Raw genomic sequence first — 25,331 nt, 5'->3', positions numbered from 1 at the left:
TTGTAAAATAAAATATAATATAAATTTGTTTTTAATATAATTAATAATTTGTCGATGTATTTGAAAAAAGATGATCGATATATTAATAATACTTATATAGGTACATACTGATATTTTATTATAAATATTGACTATCTATTTAAAATACTAATCAATTTTGATATTAACAAAATAAATAATTTGACCAACAAAATTATTTCACAAAATACTGACCAAAGATAATGGAAAAACACTGATCCAAAATTAACAGCTTTTCTATACGTGTTTTACCATATATTTAGTGTATACTAACGGCCATGATCGATAAATAACTTTTTACGAATGACTTATTGGTCAGATTCGGTAAAAACCAGTCAGTCGGTTTGATAGAATCTCCGAAAGAAAAAATGGGCGGAGAAGGGAAAAAAAAGGAAAAGAAAAAGAAATCTTTTCTTTCATTTCACGGGTGGTAAAGCATCTTCGTTTTATTTAAGACTGTGAATGAAATCCTATTGGATGTCACACAAATGAACTCATACACACACACACATACACATATATGTTATACTCACACATATAAAAACGTTATACGCTTCGTAAATTTTCTTCTCAGATCGTACAACCAACCTGTCAAGGTTTTTATTCTCTACGGAATATATTGGAAAATAGAAAAAAAAGAAAGAAAAACAATAAAAAGAAATATACTGATCTTACGGGATAGATTTTATTTTTTATGGAGCTCAGATCATATTTTTTTCCTATTAATCTTCGAAGCGTTTTAAAATATTATCAATATTTCCGGAATTAAACAAAATATTCAAACTTCATCCTAGACTTAGGTTCATTTCCTCAAATTTAATAGATTTAATAGTATATCATGCTATGTGTGTGTGTGTATCTTTTTGGAATCATATTTCCTGATCGTGGAACAATAATAAATAAAATACAAAATAACCGAGAGAGAAAGAGAGAGAGAGAGAGAGAGAACAAAATAAAAACGAAAAATCGGTATGCGGGATCGCGATAAATATATGCATATTTATATATACACACATACACATATACATACATACAAGTGTTGTATGGCGAAAGGATCGTATTAATTAGATAGGAATATCGCGAAATTGAAATTCAATAGGTAGAGAAGGGGTCACACGTGGTTGCGTGGGGTTGTATCGATTTCCTTCAGGTAGAAAGAGAAGAAACGAGGAGTAGATTCTCAAGAAGAAGGTGGGAAGGGGGGAGGAAGAGAAGAAGGAGGAGGAGGAAGAGGTACCATGCAAGAAACGCTTTAACATAGGTGTTATATGAACATATATTGTATAGCTAACTCATACGAAAGTATCTACATAGGTGTATGTATGTATGTATGTATGTATGTATATATTATATATGTGTATATACTTAGCTAGATTATATAGGGCTGTTGGCGCAAATAAATCGATCTTTGGTTCTAACGACCGTTCATCGTCATTCTGTAAATTCTGCAAGGCTCGTAGAGCTTTTGATAAAACTGGAAATTCTATTTGATCGATCGATATAGATCCCGTAAGTTATTTTAAAATCCTAATTGAAATACGATGATCAGAATTTGCTTTTTTTCTGTTTTTTTTTTTTATTTCTACAAACAGCCGCGAATAAATCTAATACTTTATTACATTTTCTTTTTATTCTTGTTCTTTTTTTTTTTTTTATTTCTCAATGGAAAAGAAAAGAAAAGAAAAGAAAATGTCAGAGAAATGAAACGTAATTTCTTATTAAAATAAATTCCTTGATAATCTCTGCCGAATGAGGTGTATCTGATAAATAAATAATCAAGATTTAGGATTCGTGCTTTCTTAATCCTGAATTTAAATTGGATATTTATAAAGAGGGAAAGTATTACCTTTTGAAACACACACACACACACATACACAAATACATACAAACAGAATATCATTGAGTCTTATTCGAGAAAGTCTTCTTAGATAGAGCTAGTTTAACGTGTTACGTATTATATACTCGGAATGTTAAACCGAACTCGCAGCTTGTCTCATATCCCAGCGATTAAAGATAATGATCAAGCCTAGACGTGATAATCAGCCGTTCAAAGAGTAATCCTAGATCGCTATTAAGCGCAAACAAGACAAACGTTTGCTTACAATATGACAAATTCAAAGACGTGAGACATGAAACCGTGTTACGCCAACAAGTAAATAAATACATAAATTGTTTTATTCTCATACATATACATATGTATATCTTTGTATTCTTCGATAGAAAATAATTCTACTCAAATTATGACACACGAATCAAATAATACCTTCTTAGAACATTAAATTCATTAACTTGTACTTTCTCAAAAAGGTCAGAATAAAGTTTAAAAGATTATAGAGAAACCGTAGGAATAAAATTAAACCTAAATGTTATTGTTAATAGATAAAAATGAATATATAGATTTGAATATTTTAATGTAATACTTCGTCAAAATTGTATTGTATGTTAATATTTGTTATTTTTTTTTTTTTTTCAATGAAATTGTATAGGCAACGATAACGATGAAATTTTATGAAACGATATAAAAAAAACAGGGAGAGTGTGAGAGTGAGATAGAACCAACAGTGAATCGACAATTAAACGAAATTATCGTAAGTTTTATTGTTAGTGTGTGTATGTGTGTAACATATGTAAGTTAATGGATAATTATTACGAGATACGTTTATTTATGGAAGGATCAGTAAAGATGTGAAAAAAATGTATCGATATATCTTAAATGATTGTTAATTAATCGAAAGAAATGTATATTGTAATTTAAAAGCACAGAGTATAAGCTCGAGTTACCGTTCACTTCGAAATCCCTCGTTAGACTGGCTCGTTGTCATCTATGAAAGTCAATTGAAATACTTTTATTGATTGTTGTTTGTATGACTTTCAAAAGAATAAATTTTATTTATTACGAATATCATTTTCGTTATACATACATATGTAGTCTTTCGAAAGTCATATAAATAAAATTCAATAAAATAACTTTCATAGAGGACAATGAGCCAGTCTAACAGTGGATTTCGGAGAGGAAGGTACGTAGAAATTTATACTCCGTGATTTTAAATTACAATAAACGTTCTTTCGATTAATTAACAATCATCTAAGGTATATCAAATGTTCTAATGTATTTTATTAATATTTACGACTGTTTTAAGTGAAATGCACTTTTTTTAACGTTTATTGATCAATGGTGATTTCGAATCTAAAATTTTCATCTAATTAAATATCAATTCGAAATTGTTTAATATTCGAAGTATATTAACAGATATGTCATATTTAAACAAATGTACTTTGTATTATTCTTACTTTAATAGGTATATAAACCAATTCTGATACTAAAACAAATTTTAATAATAATAAAAACAGAGAATGACCAATTGTTAGACATGAAAAAGCGTAATATTCCCCCCCAGTTATACCAATTGATTTAAAGGTACGGGCGTTTCCTGTAGATTATTTTCGTATTTAATTTTCACTTGTAATAAATAAAGTTTTCAAAGTTAAAATCATTAAATATGTAATAAAGATACTCATACTAATGTATTTCTTTCTAAATTTTCTTCTTCTTAAAATACGCTGTATCAATAGTTTTCAAACATAACGGTATACGATTTTAAGGAACACTCATTGTATATATAAATCAATTGATTATTTTACACATAATAATACGAGTTTAACTTCTATCACGCGTGAAGGCCACTCGCACAATTCTTTCCTGGTTATTTTTTTCTATTTTTTGTTATCATTACAAAAGAAAATTGGTGTTGTAGGTAAACCCCATTGATTGTATTATACATAGAGCTAGAAAATGTAGAATTCAAATAGCAGGTGGTAACAGTTAAATATTTTCAGAGTCCCCTGTGGTGTTAACCCAAGTCAATAACGTTCAGATTCTACGGCAAGTTGCAGGAAAACATCGGATATTTCCGGATGTATATGCGTACCAATCTACTACCATGTTTATGCATTTGTATGTGCTTTCGATCGTATTGGCATGACTTGTCAATATGATCCAAAGCACGGGATTTCTTTTTTTTTCTAATTCCATTTGACATTCTCTCAAATAGAAGAAATTCAATGAACGTGTTGCCCGTGTAAAAATACTTGTCACGATAAATGTTAAATGCAATCTGTATATGTGCTTTTAAAACATATTTTCATAAATATACATTCTCTATATTTCTTGTGAAAAGAGAAAAAAGAGAAAAAAACTATATATATTGATTGTAATAATAATAATTATTATTATTAAATTAGGGTGTAAAAATTTATTCACGAAAAAAAAGGAATCTTAAAAACTAGTAGATACTTGCACGTATAATATGACTTTAAAATGAAGTATTAAAAATTACGACAAAAATGACTTTCAATTTTTTGCCTCATAGACAGTAAAGAGTAATATACTGGTCGATAATGATGCATTTTTTATGCGGCTTGCGTGAGAAGGAAAGGGAAGCTCGAGTGAAGGACGAGCTGCTGTCTGAAGTGGTGCCTGGGTCACGAGCCAGTTACTACAAAGATTATCGATTTTATTCCACTTCCTGCGTAGTTACTGTAAAACGATCAAAAACATGAATCCATTTCAAAACCACAATTGTAAAGATCTAATTGAAATTATTCATAAAATAATATAATTAGAAAAGAAGACAAAAAAATAAGACACTTTTATTTATCCGGCAATGAATAATATTTTATAAAACAATTAATCAATGTTTTAAATAGATGATCAGTATTATAAGTATTAATAATAGCAAGGTTGTATCATTATTTGCATCGAAGGATTTGCGTCAAGGATACATTCGATGCATTATTATTAAATACTGATAATCTATTTTTAAAAAATTGTTTAAAAATATTATCTTACCTTGAATCAATAAATAGCAATTTATTATATAAATATTGTTCTAGAAAATAATATCAATTTTCTTATCTCTCTCTCTCTCTCCGCTATTATTATATTATTCGATTTTATTTTTGTCCTTTACAATTGAAAATTGTAGAGAAATTGTAAATTTTCTTAGAAATTTGTAGATTTTAGGGTGAGAAATTACTGATCGTTCCTCCTTTTGTTTTCTTTTTTTTTTTTTTTTCATGAAAGTTTCTAACGCAAATGGAATTTGAACACGAGAAATTAATTCGATAACGTTTCATTACTCTAACCACAGTTTAACATTCCTCTAATTTAATAGAATTGAGACACGATTAGGTAAAGGTAACAATTTGAATAGCTAAAGCTACGATACGTCTTCTCCTAATGATAATTTTGGTATCCGTTAATTATCAATAAGATACGTTAAGCTTTGTTCTTACAAATTCGTCATCGTAAATTAATTTATCATTTATCACTAGAAGTTATACGATTTATTAATAAATCGTAGTGTCATTTCTCAGTATCTCGTTTACGCTATTAGTCGTCTCGGTTAAAGTATTTTATATAGTAATCACTATACCAGGAAATTCTATAACTTATTCTACAAACGAGCACGGAATTTCTCGATAAATGATAAAAATAAGTTTGAAAATTGTTCAAGTAATCGTAGACTTGATTCATTTCATTTCAATTCGCGAGATATTCAATTGTATATTATTATCTTATTTCTTATTATCATTTTTGTGCTTTTTAACAGTGTTACATATTACTGTTAATATAAACAAATTATTATTTTTACAAATGTGTATATAAAAATATAGAAACATTTATATTACACACAATATTATAAATACTAAATATTTCTTTAAAATATTTATGAAAATTTAAAATTATTGATGAATATCATGAATATCAGCTTCAAATGATTATGATTATAAAATGTTTCATTTTTCTTAATTGATAATTGATTGTAAAATATATAAAATTGTTGTTTAGAGTAAATGAATGAAATAATAACGAAAGTCCTTTGTTTATATTGTTAAAGCAATAATGCAACAAGCAGCAAAGCAGGATCATGGCAACGTGGACAGGATTCTCAACGATCAAGCCCAAAACCAAGTGGTGCTCATTCCACACAGGATGTTGCCACGCCTCACACTGCTCCCGTTTCCGTGAGTATTTTTTAATTTCTCGACTTTTTCATTGTTCAGCTTGACGAGTTCGATCAATCGAAAATTTATCTTTCGAAAAGAGAGAGAGAATATGATTGAAATCGATACCAGAAACGAATCGTCCCTTTTAATCGTCTCGAATACTAAAAACAAGTTGGAAACTGGTTTTTCTTTTTTTTTTTTTTATTATCTTTCTTTCTCCTCATTTTTGATTGAATTATTATTGTGTTTTCTTTTTCTTTTATTTTTTTTATTATCTTGTCTTTTATTTTCTCTCGATTTACGGTAATGAGATCTCGCGAGCAAGAATTGTTTTTAAATGATAAAATGGAACGTTGCGAACTATGTAGGTTTGATGTAATTACGTATCCTACGCGAATAATTACGAGCATAGCGAACGATGTTTGTTCGCAAAAGTAGTGAACAAACATACATTACTCGTATTTCGAGAGAAACTTTTGCGAGTCACTCTTTAAAACTTTAACTATATATATATGTATAATATGTATGTATATATACCTTTGACTATATCCACAAACTTGAGTGATTTTTTTATCAAGATTTTTGTATAAAATATTATCAACTACCTACGTCATACTGATATATTATAAACGATTGAATTGAATTGTTTAATAAATAATCGGGAAGAAAGATAACGTTACAGAATGTATTTAATAACTGATCGGTTGGAATAAATAATACAATCGAATCAATCGACACGAGAATAAACGAAATTAATTTAATACATAAATTGTATATAATTAATCATTCAAAGCTGTCTTATGCGAATGAAACGTTCGTTAATATTGGATTAATAATTAACTTTCAGGACAAACGTTGTTTAATACTTTTTTTATTTGCAAATTAATACTTTTTCGAACTGCTATTAAAAAAGTAGGTCATTCTATTAAAAACACAATATAATTGACTTTCAAACGTTCTATAAATATTTCCGCTTATAAAGAAATCATATACATCACATTTTACCACCCCTCTTTATACTATATAATTATTGGTTTAATATACAATTTAAAAGTTAATCAAGGTAATAATCAAGTTATATATCTCACACTATATATACATAATTTATCAAAAGTTATTTATAAAAAACAAATTATTATTAAATTGTATATACATATGTATGTATATATATAAAGTATGAAGGACGAATAATTACTTAAATAAATGATTAATTACTACTTCTTTTTATATTGAATTAAATTTCATTATATTTCATGAAAATAAAAATTAATCTTGTTAAATCACTATAAAAGGATTTATTTTAATTAGAAAATTAACAATTCGAATCAATTAATTTCTACTCTTGAGCATTTAATCTCCCCTTTCAAGACAATTAATCCTAATGAGAATCTTCGGATAGTAGTTAATACAAGATTTAAACTAATACATATATTTAGGAAAATACACTTTCAACTCTACTTATCATACACATACATCTACTGTGCATTTCCTATAAGCCTTGTGTCTGATAAATCCACAAACTTACTACTGCGCGACACAAAGAGGGAGAGAGAGAGGGAGAGAGAGAGAGAGAAGTTATGTGAAGCATTCCAAAATTTAATTAAGCAAACCACAAGCATACTAATCTTCCATCTTCAATCCTCGTACGTATGTCTATTCTTGAATTCTAACGTAACAAATATAATTTAAACTAATTGGAATTTCATTGATCAATATTATTTTGATTAATTTACAAGATAAATTATTTCCAATAAAATTTTCAATGCAAAAGGGGGAATTAATTGAGAACGTACCTTTGATTTTTTAACCAATTATAGAATGAATTATATTTGATTGATCATATAGCGTATAGTTTTGAAAGTATTAGAAAAATAAGAAGAAGAAGAAGAAGAAGAAGAAAGGAAAAAAAATATTTTCGTTCAACATAAAATAATAAAAAAATAAAAAAAAGTTCGAACGGAAGTGAGCCAGGAAAAATATACGAAAAGTTGGATAGCAACTAGTCCTGGTAATTTCGAGGAAATTATACCGTCGACCATCTCGACTTTTGGTATCCTGCCAAAATTTCTTTCTCGTGAAGGAAGAAGCTTTGTAACTTTTATAGGAAACCTTCATTGATTCATGTCAAAGAAAAAGAGGGATGAGAAAAGTTGCAATTTTTTTCAAAGTCAAGACTTTGACCTCTTTAATTACGTTGGAATACTCAATTTTTTCTTGGATGGAACTTTGACGTTTGACGTTTCATATATACATATATATACATAGAAAGAAACCAAGACGTGTATATAGAGGGTGGGTCAAATAAAATGTTACAAACTTTGTTCAGAAACTAATCAAAATATCCAAATAATTTTGACTCGATAATTAAATAAATAATATAAAAAAAAAGAGAAAAATATAATAATAATAATAAAAATAAAACAAAAAAAAAAAATAGAACAAAAAAATTGATACTAAAACATTCAAAAGGATTCTATTTACCCGAATTAAAAGTCACTTGAAAAGAAATTTGTTGCACGCTAAAAGATATATAACCAGTAATGCCCTATTTAATTAATTCAAATATGAAATAAATGTCTTTATTATTATAATTACTGAGAAAACAGATTGTAATATTTAATGTGAACCAACCTGTATAGAGAATAGGTGTATGGGAAGGAGAAACAGTAACGAGCTGTCGTCACAACGTCGACACTCCTCGGATGATACGTGTGAATCGTTTTCAACTACGCTAACGTCGTATTCGTTCCTATTCAAAGGGTGAAACATAATGTGTGTGTGTGTGTGATGTGTGTTAATAGTAAATAGAGGTATATGAAACATTTCGAAGTACGGATACACGCATATACACACATACTAGTAACGAATGACAGGCAACGATTTTATGGATATTTAACATCCGAAACGAAGAAAATATAATATAACACACAATTGTGATTAATTTATAAGCAATATTCAAATGAACGTGTACTATTGATGAGTTTTATAAAAATTCCTATCAAATTTTCAAAATAATCTTTATATAGGACACGAACTTTTTATCGTTCTTTCCCCTTCCCCTATCTCTTTGAAAGATTAATGACAGATAATCTTCGTTTAGATCGGTGAACTTTGACCGATATCATCATCCGTACCTCCTAGTGTGTCGAGGGTATATTTTTAGAAAATATTATTTTTATTTATTTGATTTATCTTTCTTTATTTATTTAAAACGATAATTATAATCAAGAAGATTTTTCTATCAAATGTTGCGTAACTTCGTAAGAATAGTTTGTTTCGATCAATTTTTCATTGTTCCGATTTGAACGAAGAAATAAAAATAAAAGGGGAGAAGAATAGCAAAGAAAAAAGAAAAATAATAATAATAAGAAAGAGAGTGAAACTTAAAGAAAAGAAGAAAATAAAAGGTAGAGTGAGAAAGAAAAAAATGGTGGCGGTTCTCGTAATTAAGAGCATACGACACAACGGGCATCGAGATATTTCGGTCCGTTGAAGCTTCTTTGCTTTGCACCTAACTCGAACAATGGCAGTGTGCTCGACGAGTCAAGTGATCCTCGACTTCGCTTAGAAACCACCCTTCTCCTCGTCACCAACACCACCCCACCACCACTACCCCTCGACCACGACCACCGGTACCACTGGTACCATGGTATCACCACACCCCCTCACCCCTCGACCAACCACGATATGAAATATGGTCCAAACTCGTTGAAGAAGAGAATAAGGTTGTCGAACTCGGCCATGCAGGCAGCAGAGTTTCACAATGAATTCTTACGAGCATCTTGTTCGGAAAAATAAGAAAAGACTTTTCAAGTACATATTACTTCCACAAGTTGTTCCCCCTACTCTTACTCTCTCTCTCTTTTTCTTTATTTCTTATATTTTTTCTTTTTTAATATATTCAAAGTCAGATATCGTAAAAAGGAAAAGCACTTTTATTTTATTTTAGGTCAGCATTCATAACTTATATGAATATTTTGTTCAATGTTCCATGCCACGTGTACCATTTATGATACACGTTAAACTTGACCATCAGGCCACGTGTACCACCGGTGGTACACGTAGTCATATTTATTTAATGCACTAAACATCAAATGGCTTGAACGACAAGTCAGGCAAAAATGGCTTGGCACGGAACATGTTAATATTGTCAATATTTTAAATAGGTCATTTGTATTTACGTACATAATTATGTCATATTTTGATACAGTATTGATATATTATTACAAATATAAGGACAAAAGTGTTTTAAAATTATTAAACCAGTATGTATAACCATAGAAAAAATATATCTATACGTGTAATAATATACGTGTATATGTTTTCTTATTTGTTCGTAGCCTCTTCACGATCAGTATGCCAGTCACGGTAGAAAAGATCGAAGACGAATACCTGGAATCAGCAAAACTCAACGACGTATCAAAGCATCCAGTACTCCAGCTTTGCTCGATCGAGATCACGAAAGGTAATGATCAATTATTTTTTAAACATATTTTTTCTTTTTTTTTTTCTCAATAAAAGTACGTCAAGTCTATTCGAAAATTCGAAATATTTTCACTCAATTATATTAGTTAATATTTATGCTGGGTAATATTCGGTAATATTTAACAAAAAAAAGCATTCAAATATTACGCCCGAATAATTTACTGTTACGATTCAAAAATACGGTTCAAATTGAAGATACGTTAACAATGTAGTATGTGTGTACAAGCGCATGTGTGTGCGTGTGTATGTATATTTGTGTAATAAAGATCAACCCTTTGTTTTTGTCTACTCATATGTGAGTAGACTTCTCACCTGCTTACAAAGAAAATCACGTGTCAAAGACGACACGATAGAATTTTGTAAAAAAGTAAAAAGGCTGTAAGAGAGAAGAGTAAAGTTTCAAATACTTCACTTGAATTTTTCACAAGAGTTTTTCCAACTAGACCCTTCCTCAGGATTTTCTTCTTTCTCGAATAGAATAAAAAGAAAATAACAAATTCTTTCTTTCACTCTATCATCCTCGTGCTTTTATTTCTCAACACTTCTTTTTTTCTATCTATCTTTGTACTATCTTTTTCGATATAGAGAAAAAAAGTAAGTAAAGTTACAATTAAAATAATTGATTTTAATTATCGATAATATTAACAGCTTTACTCAATTACTCGGTATAAAAAATTGAGCTCTTAAGTAATACGAATTTATTAATAGAGACAGAGTGCTCATTAAATGATGATTACCACATTAAGAATGTTAATCAAATTATTATTATTTTATTGACGTAGGAAGATCGTTTCTTTTTTTTTTTTCTTTTCGCAAAATAAATCATCAAAAGTTACAGTTTGAATTAACACCCAATTTTAGTTGTCCTAATAATTTTCCTTTTTCTACATTTTCGATTTCTTTGAATTTTACACTTTAAATAATTACTTTTTAAATATAAAACTCGTGTATACATTACATACCTACAATTGACTTTGAATCCATTTAAACGAAAAAGAAAAGAAAACGTATACTATGAACTGGTGAGAAGAAAAAAAACATTATTATAAATATAAAATATTATTCATCATTTATAAACACCCGGTGAAAGAAGGAGGCAAAGAGAAAGAGAGAGAGAGAGAGAGAAAAGGAGGAAGAAAGAGAGAGACATACATACACATACACACACACACACATACACAAAATTTGAGAGTAGAAAATGTCAAAGGCTTTTTGACCTCGTACTTGACGTGCTTCCTCGCGTTTTTCGTTTCTCATCATGATCCCGGGACCTCTTGGATGTGTCGCACACCGAAGTATGAGAGAAATAGAGAAAGAGAGAGAGAGGGAGGGAGAGAGAAAGAGATAGAGAGGGTTGTTTGCCGAGTCACGAGTAAAGATGTTATTTCGGTTGACCTACCTGGAGTCCATCGACTTTCTACACTGCTGAACGCACCCCTCTGATACCCCTTTCTCCGAATTTTAATTATAATTCGAATATGAATTAACACCATATCAATTTTTCATTTATTTTAACCATTTTAAATTCATTATAATCTATAATATTATAACAATGTATAGTATATGTATAATAATGTATTATATATGCTTAATATATAACATATAATATATTATATATAATATTATATATTTCACATAATATTGTATAATAATTTATAATATAATACATTAGTCATTTCTCTCTCTCTCTCTCTCTCTCGCTCTCATTCTTTCTCTTTCTTTATTTCTTTATTCACTTAAACTTTTATCGTAGCACAATAAATCAATGTGATAGAAAATAACTCGATAAAAATGTCGACACCTATGATAACGTGTAACCAAAGATAAATCGAATCTTGTCCCGATTACTGGTAGAATAACTGAGGATGTTTTCGAATAAAAAATCGGCCGATTAAAAGAGGAAAAGGGGGATGAGAAAGGGGCACCGAGATGTCACTACAAAGGATAAATGGGTATCTTTTGTAGGGACCGAGGAAGAAGGGAATAAACGGTGCTTCTGCACCCGCATCTTTCGAAGGTTGAAAGAGAAGGAGGAAGAAAAAAAAAGAGGAGGTAAAAAAAGAAGAATGTATGTGAACGAAAAATAAAAAGAAAGAGAGAGAGAGATAGAGATAGAAATAGAGAGAGAGTGAGAGAGAGAGATATATGTATGAAGGTAGACTGCAGCAGCATCCCTTCGTGGTCCTATACCTGAAGCGACCCTTCAAATCTGTTCTCGGAAGAAGTATCACATACACATATCCACATACATATGTCTATGTATGAGAAAACACGCGATCCACCTACGTACACACACACACACACACGTTTACTTACAAATACAGGAAGATGATGTAAGTATACGTGTGAACTGCAGGTATGAATACCTATCTTCGTTGTGTTGTTACTACGAAGGTTCAGTCGCTTGCAACTCGCAGCCCATTACACTTCCTGTCTGGAACGTACGCTAAAATTTTCTCATTTGATAAAAAATCAAATTGTGTAAATTTGATCGTTATCGTATGATTTGTGATTGAAAACGTGCAAAAATTCGTGACAAGTGTTTTTGGATAATAATAGTGTGTTCGAATTGTGATTAAATTATTATTTATTATAAATTGATTTTATTTATTAACAATAAGTGAAAAATTAATCGATATAGTAGAATAATAAATATTAATATATACATATATATACCCACCATATATTTGAAACTAGGAAATATAAAACAAAAGTCAAGTAAAGTTTTTTAAAAGTCAGGATGTTGTCAAATTTATGAGAAATAACTAAGCTGTTAGTATAGGGACCACTCGTGAAGAATAACTTTGTTTAAGGCGACTTTCCTTATGATGTGGTACGTTATTTACTTGCTCAAAAAAATAACGAAGTATTAAACAATAATGAAAAAGTAAAAGTGTATTAGTGGATAGTAAACGCGTGGAATAATGAAAAGCATCTGAGAAACGATTACATTTTACTTTTAATCTTTATAAGAAATAAAAATCTTAGAAATCTCTAAAATCGTAGAAAATAATTTTGAAAGCTTCAAGAACTGTATTTCACACTCAAAGACCACGGATTAATAATCAAACTGGTAACACAACACCTTCCACTTGCAAAATAATTCTGCTTCGGCGACCACAGGTTTCCGTTTTCGAAGACCCGACGCGTTTAAATTCTTTTTTTTTCGTCTCGAGGAATTGTCGTTTCCGTTATTTCATTTTCATCAGTCATACTCGTAACATCTGCGGTCGTGCATAATCGAAGAACGCCATTGGTTTATCTTCTCAACGTCTTTCAAAGATTTTTCTTTCGTCGTTTCATTCAATAATAATATTAAATTTAAAATGAACAAATAACATTACAGGTCATATAAGATAACTAAACTAATCAATCATAAATATTAAAATTTAATAAATATTATCGCATAACTTTTTACTTAATAATTTAATATAATAAAAAAGAAAATATATATATATATAACGAATTAAATAATTCACAAATAAAATCTGTGTTTCTATCCGGTTTTTGTTTTCAGTCGACAGTGGTCAGGTGATGAAGAAAGTGATGGGACACGCAGTCACCAAACAAGAACGGAACATCCTTTGACGGAAGCAACAATACCATTGGTTACTCATTCTCGTCTTCAGGATCCTTCGACCTTGAATTCGTCGAACGTGATCACAACTTCTGGCGGTGGTTCAGGACAAAATTCACACCGTACGAGTACACCGCAGAGTCAACAGGAAAGCGTCCTACAAAAATTTCGAAAGAGCTTTTCTTTAAGATTCCACAAAAAGGGAAGTAAAGAAAGTACGGAGGGTGAATGTCCCGTGGAAGAGAATGAAAGAACTACCGGGCAGCTGGGAGAAGAAGAAGAAAGGGAAACGTCAACCATATTGTCATCTGAACAAAGCTCACAACACAAGGACGATCCTGGCAATGATCAAAAGTTCCGGTTGGTATATTCGATGAATTTATTTAGATTCGTATCAAATTTAAAAAATCATAATTGTTTCGAATATCGAATAACTATTGAATCATGAACATTGAGTTCTTCTAGTACCTCTCGAATTGTTTCGCGTGGATTTGCTTCAATAATGGCCTTCAAATAATTATTATCAATAATTAAAGAACATCTGGAATCGATGCGAAACTCTACGTTTACTAATTGTCTCTTGACCGAAAGCATAGTTTATATTTCGAACACGGTTTCTGTTCCTTTACGTTCCAAATTGAAATTCGAATTTGCTATTTTCTCATGATTAATTTAAGTACTTCAATTTCACCCATTTACAATAAATATATCGTTTAAACGTAATTAAATAGAAAAAAAATAAGTAATTAGAAAAATTGGCATCAAATATAAAGTAATAAATAGCCCGATTATTTGTCTAATATAGATAGTATTTTTTTGGTTCTTTTGAATATAAGAAATAGATTACAAAAATTTCTTTTTTTATGAAAAAATATAAAAGAATAACTTTAGTATTTCGTATTTTCCTCTTTCACAGATTTGGTCCTTTGGTATGGAGGAGCAGTAAGGAAAGGAAAAAGAGTAACAAGGCAGCGCGTAATGCAAAATGCAACAGCGGAGACAGTGGAATACAAATAGAGGTAAAGATTTTAACCGAGATAGCTTCTTCCAATATAAACATTATTATAATTATTATTAAAAAAAAAAAAAAGTATTCCTGAAAGAGTTCGTGGAAAATCGTAAAAAATAGTATTCGCGTTAAATGTTTCCAAGAAATTCGAATGAAAGAGAAATTAAAAAAAAAAAGAACAAGCCGACAGAGAGTGAGAGAGAGAGAGAGAGAGAAAATGGGTTGGTCAAAGAATATCTGTCTCTTGTGGAATGAATTGTGTATGGCGTACTATAGATGGTATCTGGTGGAGCATTGACTGTGGGCAGTAGTGGAGGAACGATGGGGGGTGGCGATAGCTCCGAATCCCACGACACCGACGTCCAAGATGAAACGGACAGCCCTCCGGCCCTTCGTAGGCGAGTTGCCGATAAATCAAGACCCCAGTCCGAGCTCATCAACCAGATACTGATAGACAAGTTTAAGGTAAAAATTGTTGCTGATTAGTGAAGATCTCTCGAGAATGTTAATATCATCTATACATATTTTAGATATTTTCATATTCATATAAATAATAATCATTATCTATACAATCGGTGTGAAACATTTATCATAATTGAGTCATTAGTAATAATAAGAATAAAATAATTCAACAATAAATACAAAAAAAATAATAAAATGCACAACCGGAGTCGTACGTTAGATTAATAACCAACTTCTTTATATATATACACTGCGGAACTCTCACGTACAACGAGAGAGAAATCACGATTGACATTGTCCTTGCTCTCGGACTCGTTTAAATTTTAAACAAGCATAGATCCCGGTGTCCTATCTCGTCATTGTTGATGATAACACGTTGTTGGATGTATCATCCGCGTTTCTCCGGTGCCATATACTCGTGCGGATCACAACCGACACAGATAAGCAACGACGAAAATATAACGTATATCGCATGAACCAGGATACAAGGAGGATACATGAAAGAGAAAGAGAGACAAAGAGAAAGAGAGAGAGAGAATGTGTGTGAAAGAGAGAGAGAGAGAGACCCCATATATGGTTCTGGTCAGTCGATATCGCGAGAGTCACAGTTGCGTTGTGCGCCGTTCAACGAGCGCCGATCGAAGAGTAACGCGAAACATATACATACATCCCACAACTATAGAAATTTTCCAAGGTAGTTTTCATCAATAGACGTCTTTGATAACGATTTCTTCGAACGACTAACTAACTAAGATCAAATTTCTTCAAACGTGATTTTAAACGAATTCACTTTGACTTTGTTCTATTTATCATCCTTTAAAAATGACTGTTTTTACATATGATTATATAAGTCCCAAAAGATACTTTATGGAGAAAAGAAAAACAATAGTAAAAATCAAATATTGATTTATTTATAAAATTACAATATTACATTGTTCATTGAATCTCTGATTAGTGTTATTATATTCCAAAAAAAAAAAAAAAAGTATAGGCCACTACGACGATTTCATTGTCACTCGAAATATTTGACTAACAAAATTTGTTGAATTTTTTCATACACGAAAAACTACTTTTGGGACAAATTTTGTCTATCGAAAAATATGAATATATAGAAATAATAGGGGGAAAAAAAATGTAGACTATCAAATTATTATCAAACGTTAGGAGATATCATCTTATCATTAATCACTCGCCGTAATACAAATTTCATAACGAAACAACGACTACTTAATTCATTAGATTCTCATTGTAAATTAATTGAATATCTAAAAACATAGAGATTAAAAAGATATCAAATGAAAAAATCCAATGTGTTGACAAAATACAGACGATTATATTTTTCAGGCCGACTTACAGAGTCGTGCGTCAAGACATCAACACGTACGTAGGGCTAACAGTGATCTTGGTGGACAAAGATTACTACAGTGGGATACTCGATCAGGATATAGTCATATTCACAATTATCGAAGGATGCTCTCAACACCATCACCGATTAAAAGCAGACCCCCAAGATTAAGCCCAAGACACTCTTCCCATGACATCGTTACACTGAGAAGGTAAGTTTCTCTTTATTTACCTGTCTCTTTTCTTTCTTCAATCTTATATTTCTTTCTTTCTTTCTTTCACACTCTCTCTCTCTTTCTTTCTTTCTTTTTTTCTTTCTCATCAAAATATCGTATTTCGATCGCGTACGCATCATTTACTATACCTTCTTGCCATTCGCGAACGAGCATTCTTTTATGTATACATGCGTACACATAAGAGTAATGCTGCACGGCCTGATCTTTTGGCACCTGCTACGTAAAATTTTGTTCATTTATATTTGGCACGATCGATATAAAAATAAAAAATAATTAAAATATATACCAGATATGTGTAAATATTATTAATTAGTAATCTCGCAAAATATTAATATCAAAAATATTCATTTAAAAAATATTTGAAATTTTTATCGATAAACAAATGACTCTCTAAAACAAATTATTCTACACATAGTGTTATTTATTTATATAGACAAAATACTTTTCAGATTTTCACTAAAAAAATTATCTTAACGATATTTATTTAAATGTATACAATATATTACAAATTTCGATATTATTTATTGGCCAATCCAATACTATATTTGAAAATTAATAGTTTGGAATTATCAAACGATGTTTTTTATCAATCTTATTTATATTTTTACGTAGCATTTGCTTGAACGCTGTTAAAAAGCCTTAGCATTGATATTGCTAATTGGCAAAAACTACAGTATAGACATATATATTATATATATATACATTGTAATTTTCTTCTATACTAAGGGTGAGGCATTTAAATGAAAAAGTTTAATCGAATAATGTATTTATCGGAGAAAAGTTCTACACGATGTTCGTTAAAAATCTTTGTATTCTTATTTTTTAATATCCAAGTACTTACTTATTTCTCTCTCTTTCTCTCTCACTTTCTTTCTTTCTTTCTTTCTTTTTCACTTAACTGTAACACCCTTCGTAAAGGCTTTGATCGCAGTTTTACGATTAGCTTGTTATGTGCACTTCTACTTAAACGCTGAATCTTATTTCTTTTTTCTCAATAAATGCGCTCATCATAGATCGGCCGCTGCTTTCTTTCGTACATGCCAAAGAAATTTTTTAATAAGAAAAAGAAAAGAAAATTAAGAAAAACAAAATCATATACATATACATATACATATACATATATGATTTTATTGATATGTATATGTATATGTATAGATATATATATATGTATGGAAAGAAAAAAAGTATAAATAAAAAAGAAAGAAAGGATCATTAACATAAACTAAAATCGCGACTAACTTATATCAAACAAACCATCAAATCCCAGATATCTATTATAAATGTCCTTCGCAAAATTGACATTTCTTTTATTCTCGAACCTTTCCAGTAAATCGAGGGAGACTAGTGGTAGGTAGACGGGTATTATAACAAACCACCTTCTTTTAATTTTCCTCGTAAAGTTGGTCTGTCACGCGTAACACGTAACCAGTAAGGACGTAGTACCTTCGTAAGTGAACGCTTCGATCGTTTGTTTCGTTATCAGTGAGGAGACAGAAAATTTATTCGTTTATCTGTCTTCTTTTTATTCCTTTCTGTTTATTTTCTTTCCTCTCTGTCTCTCTCTCTCTCTCTCTCCCTCTCTCTCTCTCTCTTTCTTTGTTTCTCTCCATGCACGATTAAAAAATACTTTTTTTTTTATTTAAGTTTTATTATTATATCGAAAAAAATTGTCGTCATCGTCGTCTCGATTTCTGTATATATACAGGGTGTAATTATTTTTCTTTGAAGTTTTTTTTTTATACAATTGTAAACTAAGAATAATTAAATATTTAGATAATTCTATATTAGCTAATACACCCTGTATATACATATATATATATATATATGTGTGTGTGATAAGAGACATACAAACGTATATGAATATATATAATAATAATAAAAAGAGAAAAAAAAGAAGAAGATTCTCACCAGTGTACCATTCCGAATTGTAGATTAGAATTGCTTGCAGTAGAAATATCCGAGTGACGTTGTAATATAGTTGTGAGTAATTTTTCCGAACTCCTCTTTGATGAGAAACAAAATGATAATGCAAAAAGATGATCGAGGCGTACATTTTCGAAAGGACAGTTCCTACGTATGTACAGATTATATATATATATATATATATATATATAGATATACAATATAAATTTTGTCGTGCGTATATATGTATGGACATATTATATATTTATATATATGTATATATATATGTATATATACACATATAAATATACTATCTACCTATCGTAATTCGTTGCTGAATGTTGTATCGATGCTTACACGTAAAAACACACGCTTGTTGAGCCTCCGCCCGAACTTAAGATAATAATTTAAAAAAAAGAAAAAAAAAGAAAAAAAAAGATTAAAGAAAAATTAAGAAAAAAAATGAATAAAAAAAGCCCATGCTTGGGATTGAATTACCTAACTACTATTAATCTAAGCTTTATTCTGGTCTCAGTAACGCGAAAGGGAGGAGTTCTCGGACAAATTTGAGGCGCTCACTTAGTCAGCCACTGGGTATCAATCAGCTTTCACCCTTGATGCGCACCAAAACTGCAGGTAAGAGAAAAACCATTCACGAATCAGGTATCTTCGAAGAATCGGTAAACGAAGAAGTTTGTTTCCAACCGACAGGAAGCATAACTATTTTCTACGTTTTCAATATGTAGTTGAAATATGGCTTAAATGATCATTCTCCTCTCACTTCTGCCCAAATATTTATCTGTAAAATAGTGTTTGATGAAAACCATGTTCCATTTGAAAGTTTTATCCTTCCTTCTAACAGCTTGCCTTTTGTTTAAATCAATGCACAATAATTATCTCTACTTTTTTTTCCTATCAGTGCTAAGTACTCGATATTATTAAGTGTAGCAATTAATTCATTACCATGATATTTAAAATCATTACATCAAAATGGCCCTGTTTTGTTCGTCAAAGAATTACGCAGTTGCCTGAAAGATGGATCAGAGATATCTATCGATAATAATGGAGATTATTTCGAAGAATGACAGATATATGATCACTTCATAAATAAATACTACATTTGTTTAATTGGTATCGAATGAATTGCTACCCCTAATAGATAGATACCTTAAAAATTGCAAAAATAAATACCAAAGTTTGCATGCACCTTGAGTAGAAGAGTCACAGTTTTGAAAGTTCGTCGCTCTCTTTAAACCGAATGCATTTATTGTTAGTAAAGAGAAATCACATCGTCATGAACTGCTCCGCACCTGTATTTTATATATATCATTTGATCGTGTCGTAAAATGAAGAAAGAACATTGCTTCGTACTCATTTGTACCCAATCGTTGAAACGCTTCTGTTCGCAAAGCTGCACTGTAGAACCGTTAGATCGTTCCAATTGTGATAGATCTATCGAAGTGAAGAAAGACGAAAGGTGGTGAAGAAAACGAACGAAAAGAAAAGAGGAAAAAAGATTGATCTTCATCTTTTTCCCGTTGTTACCGAGCAGGACGAGCTGGACGTGGAAAAAGACCAATCAAAGCGAAAGAAAGAGAGAGAGAGAGAGAGAGGAGCTCCTAGGAAGTTAAAATTACGTCTTCTTTGAAGCGAAGCTAAAGGAGTTAGCACTGTATGAAGAAGAAATCACGTGTAACCTTGAACACTCATTATCAACTGATGCATCGATCTTTCTGTAATCTAGGGGCGAGATTACCCGGTGGAAATGTCCTGTCCGAGGATGAACAGGATGGTAGAGGTGGTACCTCAGACGACGAGATGATGTCTGATTCCGAGTCATCCATCGCCTCGCTCACGGACAGAAAAAAATCTTTTGAGCAGACGATGGACGAAGAGATGGTCGTTCTGGCAGAAGCTGTTTGGGATCACGTAGCTATGGAACCAGAAGAATTAGCCTTTCGGGCTGGTGACCTCATCGATGTGCTTGATATGGTTGACAAGGATTGGTGGTGGGGTAGCTGTGAAGGAGAACGTGGCTGGTTTCCTGCTGCTTTCGTTAGGGTAGGTTTACATTTTTCTTTTAATCATTTTGATAATAACCATAGACTCATTACAATGAAAGAAAAGAAAAGGTCATTGTATTAATATTATTAAACGTATTAGAGTATCAAACGCAGCAATTTTGAAATTTTCTGATCAAATTCTGTACTCAATTGTAACTAATGTGAATATACTGGAGATGTTCGATACATAAACTATTGGTAGATTTAGTGTTAAAATACTTCGATGTTCTAAAACGTTATTTGTTCAGTGACATATCAATTACAGTTGCGGGTAAGTCAAGAAGACACCGTCGAAGATTGTTTAGCCGCGATAGCCTCTGGAGGTACATCGAACTCTCAAAGAAGACGTACAAGCGTGTCGTTGCTATCGAATGAACAAGTTAGGACAAGCGTAGTTCGTGAATTGGTCCAAACTGAGAGAGACTTCGTGAAGATTTTAAGGGACGTTACCGAAGGATATATAGCAGAGTGTCGAAGACGTACAGATATGTTCAACGAGGAACAAATAGAAACGATCTTTATCAATATCGAAGAACTGTTGGACTTTCAATCAGAATTTTTGAAGGATTTGGAATCTCGTATTGATTGGAATTCACCGTACAAGAGTTGTGTTGGCGAGTGTTTCCTCAAACATGTAAGTAAGCAAAGTGACACATTTGATTTCCTTGTCCTCTTCCCTTCTTCGAACTACTTCGGTAAAATCAAGAAATGTCTATCAAGATATTAAACTTAAACGTTTCCATGTTCATTTTCTTTTCAGAGAGCAGGCTTTCGAATGTATTCCGAATATTGCAACAGCCATCCAATGGCAACCGCCACACTGCAGGAACTTTATCAGCACAATCGTTATAGCAAGTTTTTCGAAGCTTGCAGACTAATGCGTGGTCTGATAGAGATACCTTTGGATGGATACTTGCTTACGCCGGTCCAACGGATATGCAAGTATCCCCTGCAGTTGGCGGAGTTGTTAAAGTACACGAAAGCGGATCATCCAGATTATCATAAAATTCAAGAAGCATTGGAAGCTATGCGAGGCGTTGCTGTATTGATTAACGAAAGGAAAAGACGAATGGAAAGTTTAGAGAAGTTGGCTGCTTGGCAACTTAGGGTCGAAGGATGGGAAGTACGTTTGATTCAATGACAATTATCCTTTTTTATATTTTTCTTAACTTATTATTATTTCGACGTTTTATTATGTATGTGTGTGTGTGATCTTTAGGGCGAAGATCTCATAGAAGTTTCTTCTCAACTGATTTATCAAGGTGACGCTATGCGAGTAACCACTGGTATGTGGACGAACAACATCACGCTTTTCCTCTTCGATCATCAGCTCGTCTATTGTAAGAAAGATATTTTAAAACGTAACACTTACGTTTACAAGGGTCGTATTTATCTCGATACGAGCGAAGTCATCGACGTGCCGGACGGAAAAGGTAGATTTTATTATAATATATTTTGGAGAGAGAAACTCCTATCCATCGGATTAGTATTTTTTACTTTTTTCGTTACTATTTTAAATAAATGATCAGTATTTATAATAAAATATCACGTATATATCCTGTATCAATTTATATTCTTGATACAGTCTTGCCTTTATTATAAACGCTGACAAATTATTATTTATATTGTATATACAATTTTTTTTTTAATTTTGATCGAATAAATAGAAATATATCTTTTTAGTAGGGCAAATTTTCTAATGTCTCTGATAAATGATAATATTCTCACAGACCATCAATTGGGTGTGACGGTTAGGCATTGTTTGAAAGTATATAGCTGCGTAAGAGACAAATGGCTATTGTTCTGTTGTCGTACGGCCGAAGAGAAACATCGTTGGTTGGTAGCAATGGCTGAGGAACGACGACTGGTAGCACAAGATAGGAACGATGGACTGGAATTTCCAGCTGCTGCTCGGCAACTCGCCAGATTAGCGGCAAACAGACAACGAATCAGGCCACCCGTAAAACCTCGGAGTATGCAAACTGTTTTTTTTTATATGTAAAAATGTTGATCGTTACGAAAGAAAGAAAGGAAAACTAGATGAATCTTGAATTTAAACTGTTCTTTTAGGCAAATCATATAAGAGAGAGCCAACGTACGACGTATCAAACGTAGTAGCACAAGGCGCAACCAATTCATTGGGCCGTAAAGTCGGTATCTGGTTTACGTTCGGTAGCAGCAAGAAAAATGCACGACCTCAACCGTCCTGAGACAGGCCCACCTTCGTTCCGTACATCGATTTGTAAAAAAGAAACACTTCAACGAGAAGCGCTTTTAATAATAATCCTTCATCCACGATCGAACTTGAAATTTGAAGTCGATCTTTTGAAGTTATTGGCATTATTTCAGCGCTCATCGAATGTACGGTACGAAGGTATGTCAAAATTTTCTCTACGATTCGTTGTGCTGTACTAAGAAAAAGTATATATATATATATAAATATAAATGCATATACAAAAGAAAATCAAAGTACAGCCGCGATATAAAATAAAGAAGGACTAGCTCGTATATAAATAACATCTTTGTAGTGAAATTGATTGACTGTTGTTCTTCATCAAACTATTATTCTACGATTCCGAAAAAAGAAAGAAAAATAATTATAATGACAGCAAATCTATAATGTCAATGATCTTTTCGTTCACTGCCTCGCTGAACAAGAACGTATTTCGACAAGCACCACCGCTCTAACTATTTGCTCTTTAAACTATTCCTTCCGGTAAAACGCACTTTGCTTAAAAACAAAAAAAAAATTAGTAATAAAAATAATTAAAAAGTCCGATATGTAGATACATATATATACATATATATATATATATATCTTAACTGTACATTAAAGTTCTTGATCGAACCAAAGTTGATAAACATGAAAGATTCTTCTAATTGGACGTGTAGAATCGCTTGAAAGACTAGTTAGGAATTATATATTATTGCCAGAGAAAAACTGTAATAAGCTAGAAGAATAAGATCACTTATAGTGATAGTTAGTAAATGTATAAAAAAAAAAAAGAAAATAATAATAATCAAATAGTATGCTTTTAAAATACTAAACGGGAAAGTACTAGTCACTTGTATCTGCAAACTAATAACGACAATGATCAATATTAATCTTATTAATACGGAAGGAATGGCTTTGATTACATACGAGATGCATATAGAGTGTGATCGTCGAGAAATGTTTTTTTTATTATGACGAATGAAAGACTGATATGAATATGATATGCGCTTGTATAAGTGGAAATAATTATTGCGGAACGTGGTTAAAGGTCTTTCGTAGATGACATCTCTCAAACGGGCTCCTTTGTAACTCTTATTACTGCCTCGTTAAATGTAGAATGTTATTCCATGTGAACTATGTAATAATAATACTCATGGTAGTTTCAAATGGCGATTGAACGAACACTTTTAAAAAAGGCTCATAATTATGTTTCCATGTCAAATAACAAAGAAACACTTTGAGTTTATTGGTGAAAACTTTGGAATATGACGCCAATAATAACAAAAAAATATATATATATATATATATATATCAATGGGTATGTAAATATAGTACGCATATCAAAGCCCTCGTGTTACACGAAGACCGTCTAAAGAATCTGCACATTTTTTCTACTCTTGTACAGAACGCAAGGATTCGTAATAGAAATCGGTTGAACGGTAAAGAACTTTGAGATCAAAAGTCTAAATAAATGAAATTCTTCAACTTGACAAGTTCGAAATATAAAGAATATAAAGATTAAATAAATAAATAAATACAAAAACATATAAAGATTTGCTCTCACCGATCGAAAGTTCTCAACACTGCCAATATGTTTAAAGAAATGTCTTTGTTCGATCAATTTCTACACATATTTGCTTGAATAAGTCAAAAAACAAAAGTACACACTGAGGGAAAAAAGAAAAATATTATCGTTAAGCTTAGCACGTATATTTTGTTTAATTTTTCTTTTTTATGGTTCCACTTTGGTTTAATAATGCACGATTATAAAAAAAAGAATATTTACATACAAAGGAGAAGAAGAAGAATAAACTGAATATATGTATAAGTTTTCCGCTCAGTTTCTGGCATTGCATCTACTATATGACAAAGACAATATAATCGTAGGTCAGGAGAGTAAGATTCCTACTAACTAAGCTGTATAGAAAAATTGTTAGTACGTTGAAGCTTAGATTAGAAAAATACATTTGTTGCTGGACTTAACTCTTTTCAGAGTTATTTTTATAGGACA

The 25,331-nt window shown here is 31.2% G+C and overlaps 1 protein-coding gene across 6 annotated transcripts in view; it reads left to right on the top strand.

Moving 5' to 3' along the window:
* The window catches only part of LOC122521219 (spermatogenesis-associated protein 13), an 85,517-nt gene extending 60,696 nt beyond the window's left edge, over window positions 1-24,821 (top strand). For 4 of the 6 annotated variants that reach the window (XM_043641748.1, XM_043641753.1, XM_043641750.1 and 1 more), the window contains 13 exons: window positions 5,919-6,045; window positions 10,368-10,492; window positions 14,030-14,449; window positions 15,006-15,108; window positions 15,375-15,563; window positions 16,905-17,116; window positions 19,578-19,678; window positions 20,787-21,103; window positions 21,371-21,739; window positions 21,866-22,228; window positions 22,325-22,538; window positions 22,836-23,078; window positions 23,176-24,821. In XM_043641748.1, the coding sequence (XP_043497683.1) occupies window positions 5,919-6,045; window positions 10,368-10,492; window positions 14,030-14,449; window positions 15,006-15,108; window positions 15,375-15,563; window positions 16,905-17,116; window positions 19,578-19,678; window positions 20,787-21,103; window positions 21,371-21,739; window positions 21,866-22,228; window positions 22,325-22,538; window positions 22,836-23,078; window positions 23,176-23,315 (2,923 nt within the window). In that variant the 3' untranslated portion in view covers window positions 23,316-24,821. Of the gene's footprint in view, window positions 1-5,918; window positions 6,046-10,367; window positions 10,493-14,029; window positions 14,450-15,005; window positions 15,109-15,374; window positions 15,564-16,904; window positions 17,117-19,577; window positions 19,679-20,786; window positions 21,104-21,370; window positions 21,740-21,865; window positions 22,229-22,324; window positions 22,539-22,835; window positions 23,079-23,175 lie in introns of those variants that run through there. The other 2 variants (XM_043641749.1, XM_043641752.1) reach the window with 2 other exon arrangements.
* The last annotated feature ends 510 nt before the right edge of the window (window positions 24,822-25,331 follow it).

This window comes from Polistes fuscatus, unplaced genomic scaffold (assembly GCF_010416935.1).
Source record: "Polistes fuscatus isolate 324 unplaced genomic scaffold, CU_Pfus_HIC Scaffold4, whole genome shotgun sequence".
NCBI classification, from domain to species: Eukaryota; Metazoa; Arthropoda; class Insecta; order Hymenoptera; family Vespidae; genus Polistes; species Polistes fuscatus.
This window is presented reverse-complemented; position numbering and strand designations above follow the sequence as displayed.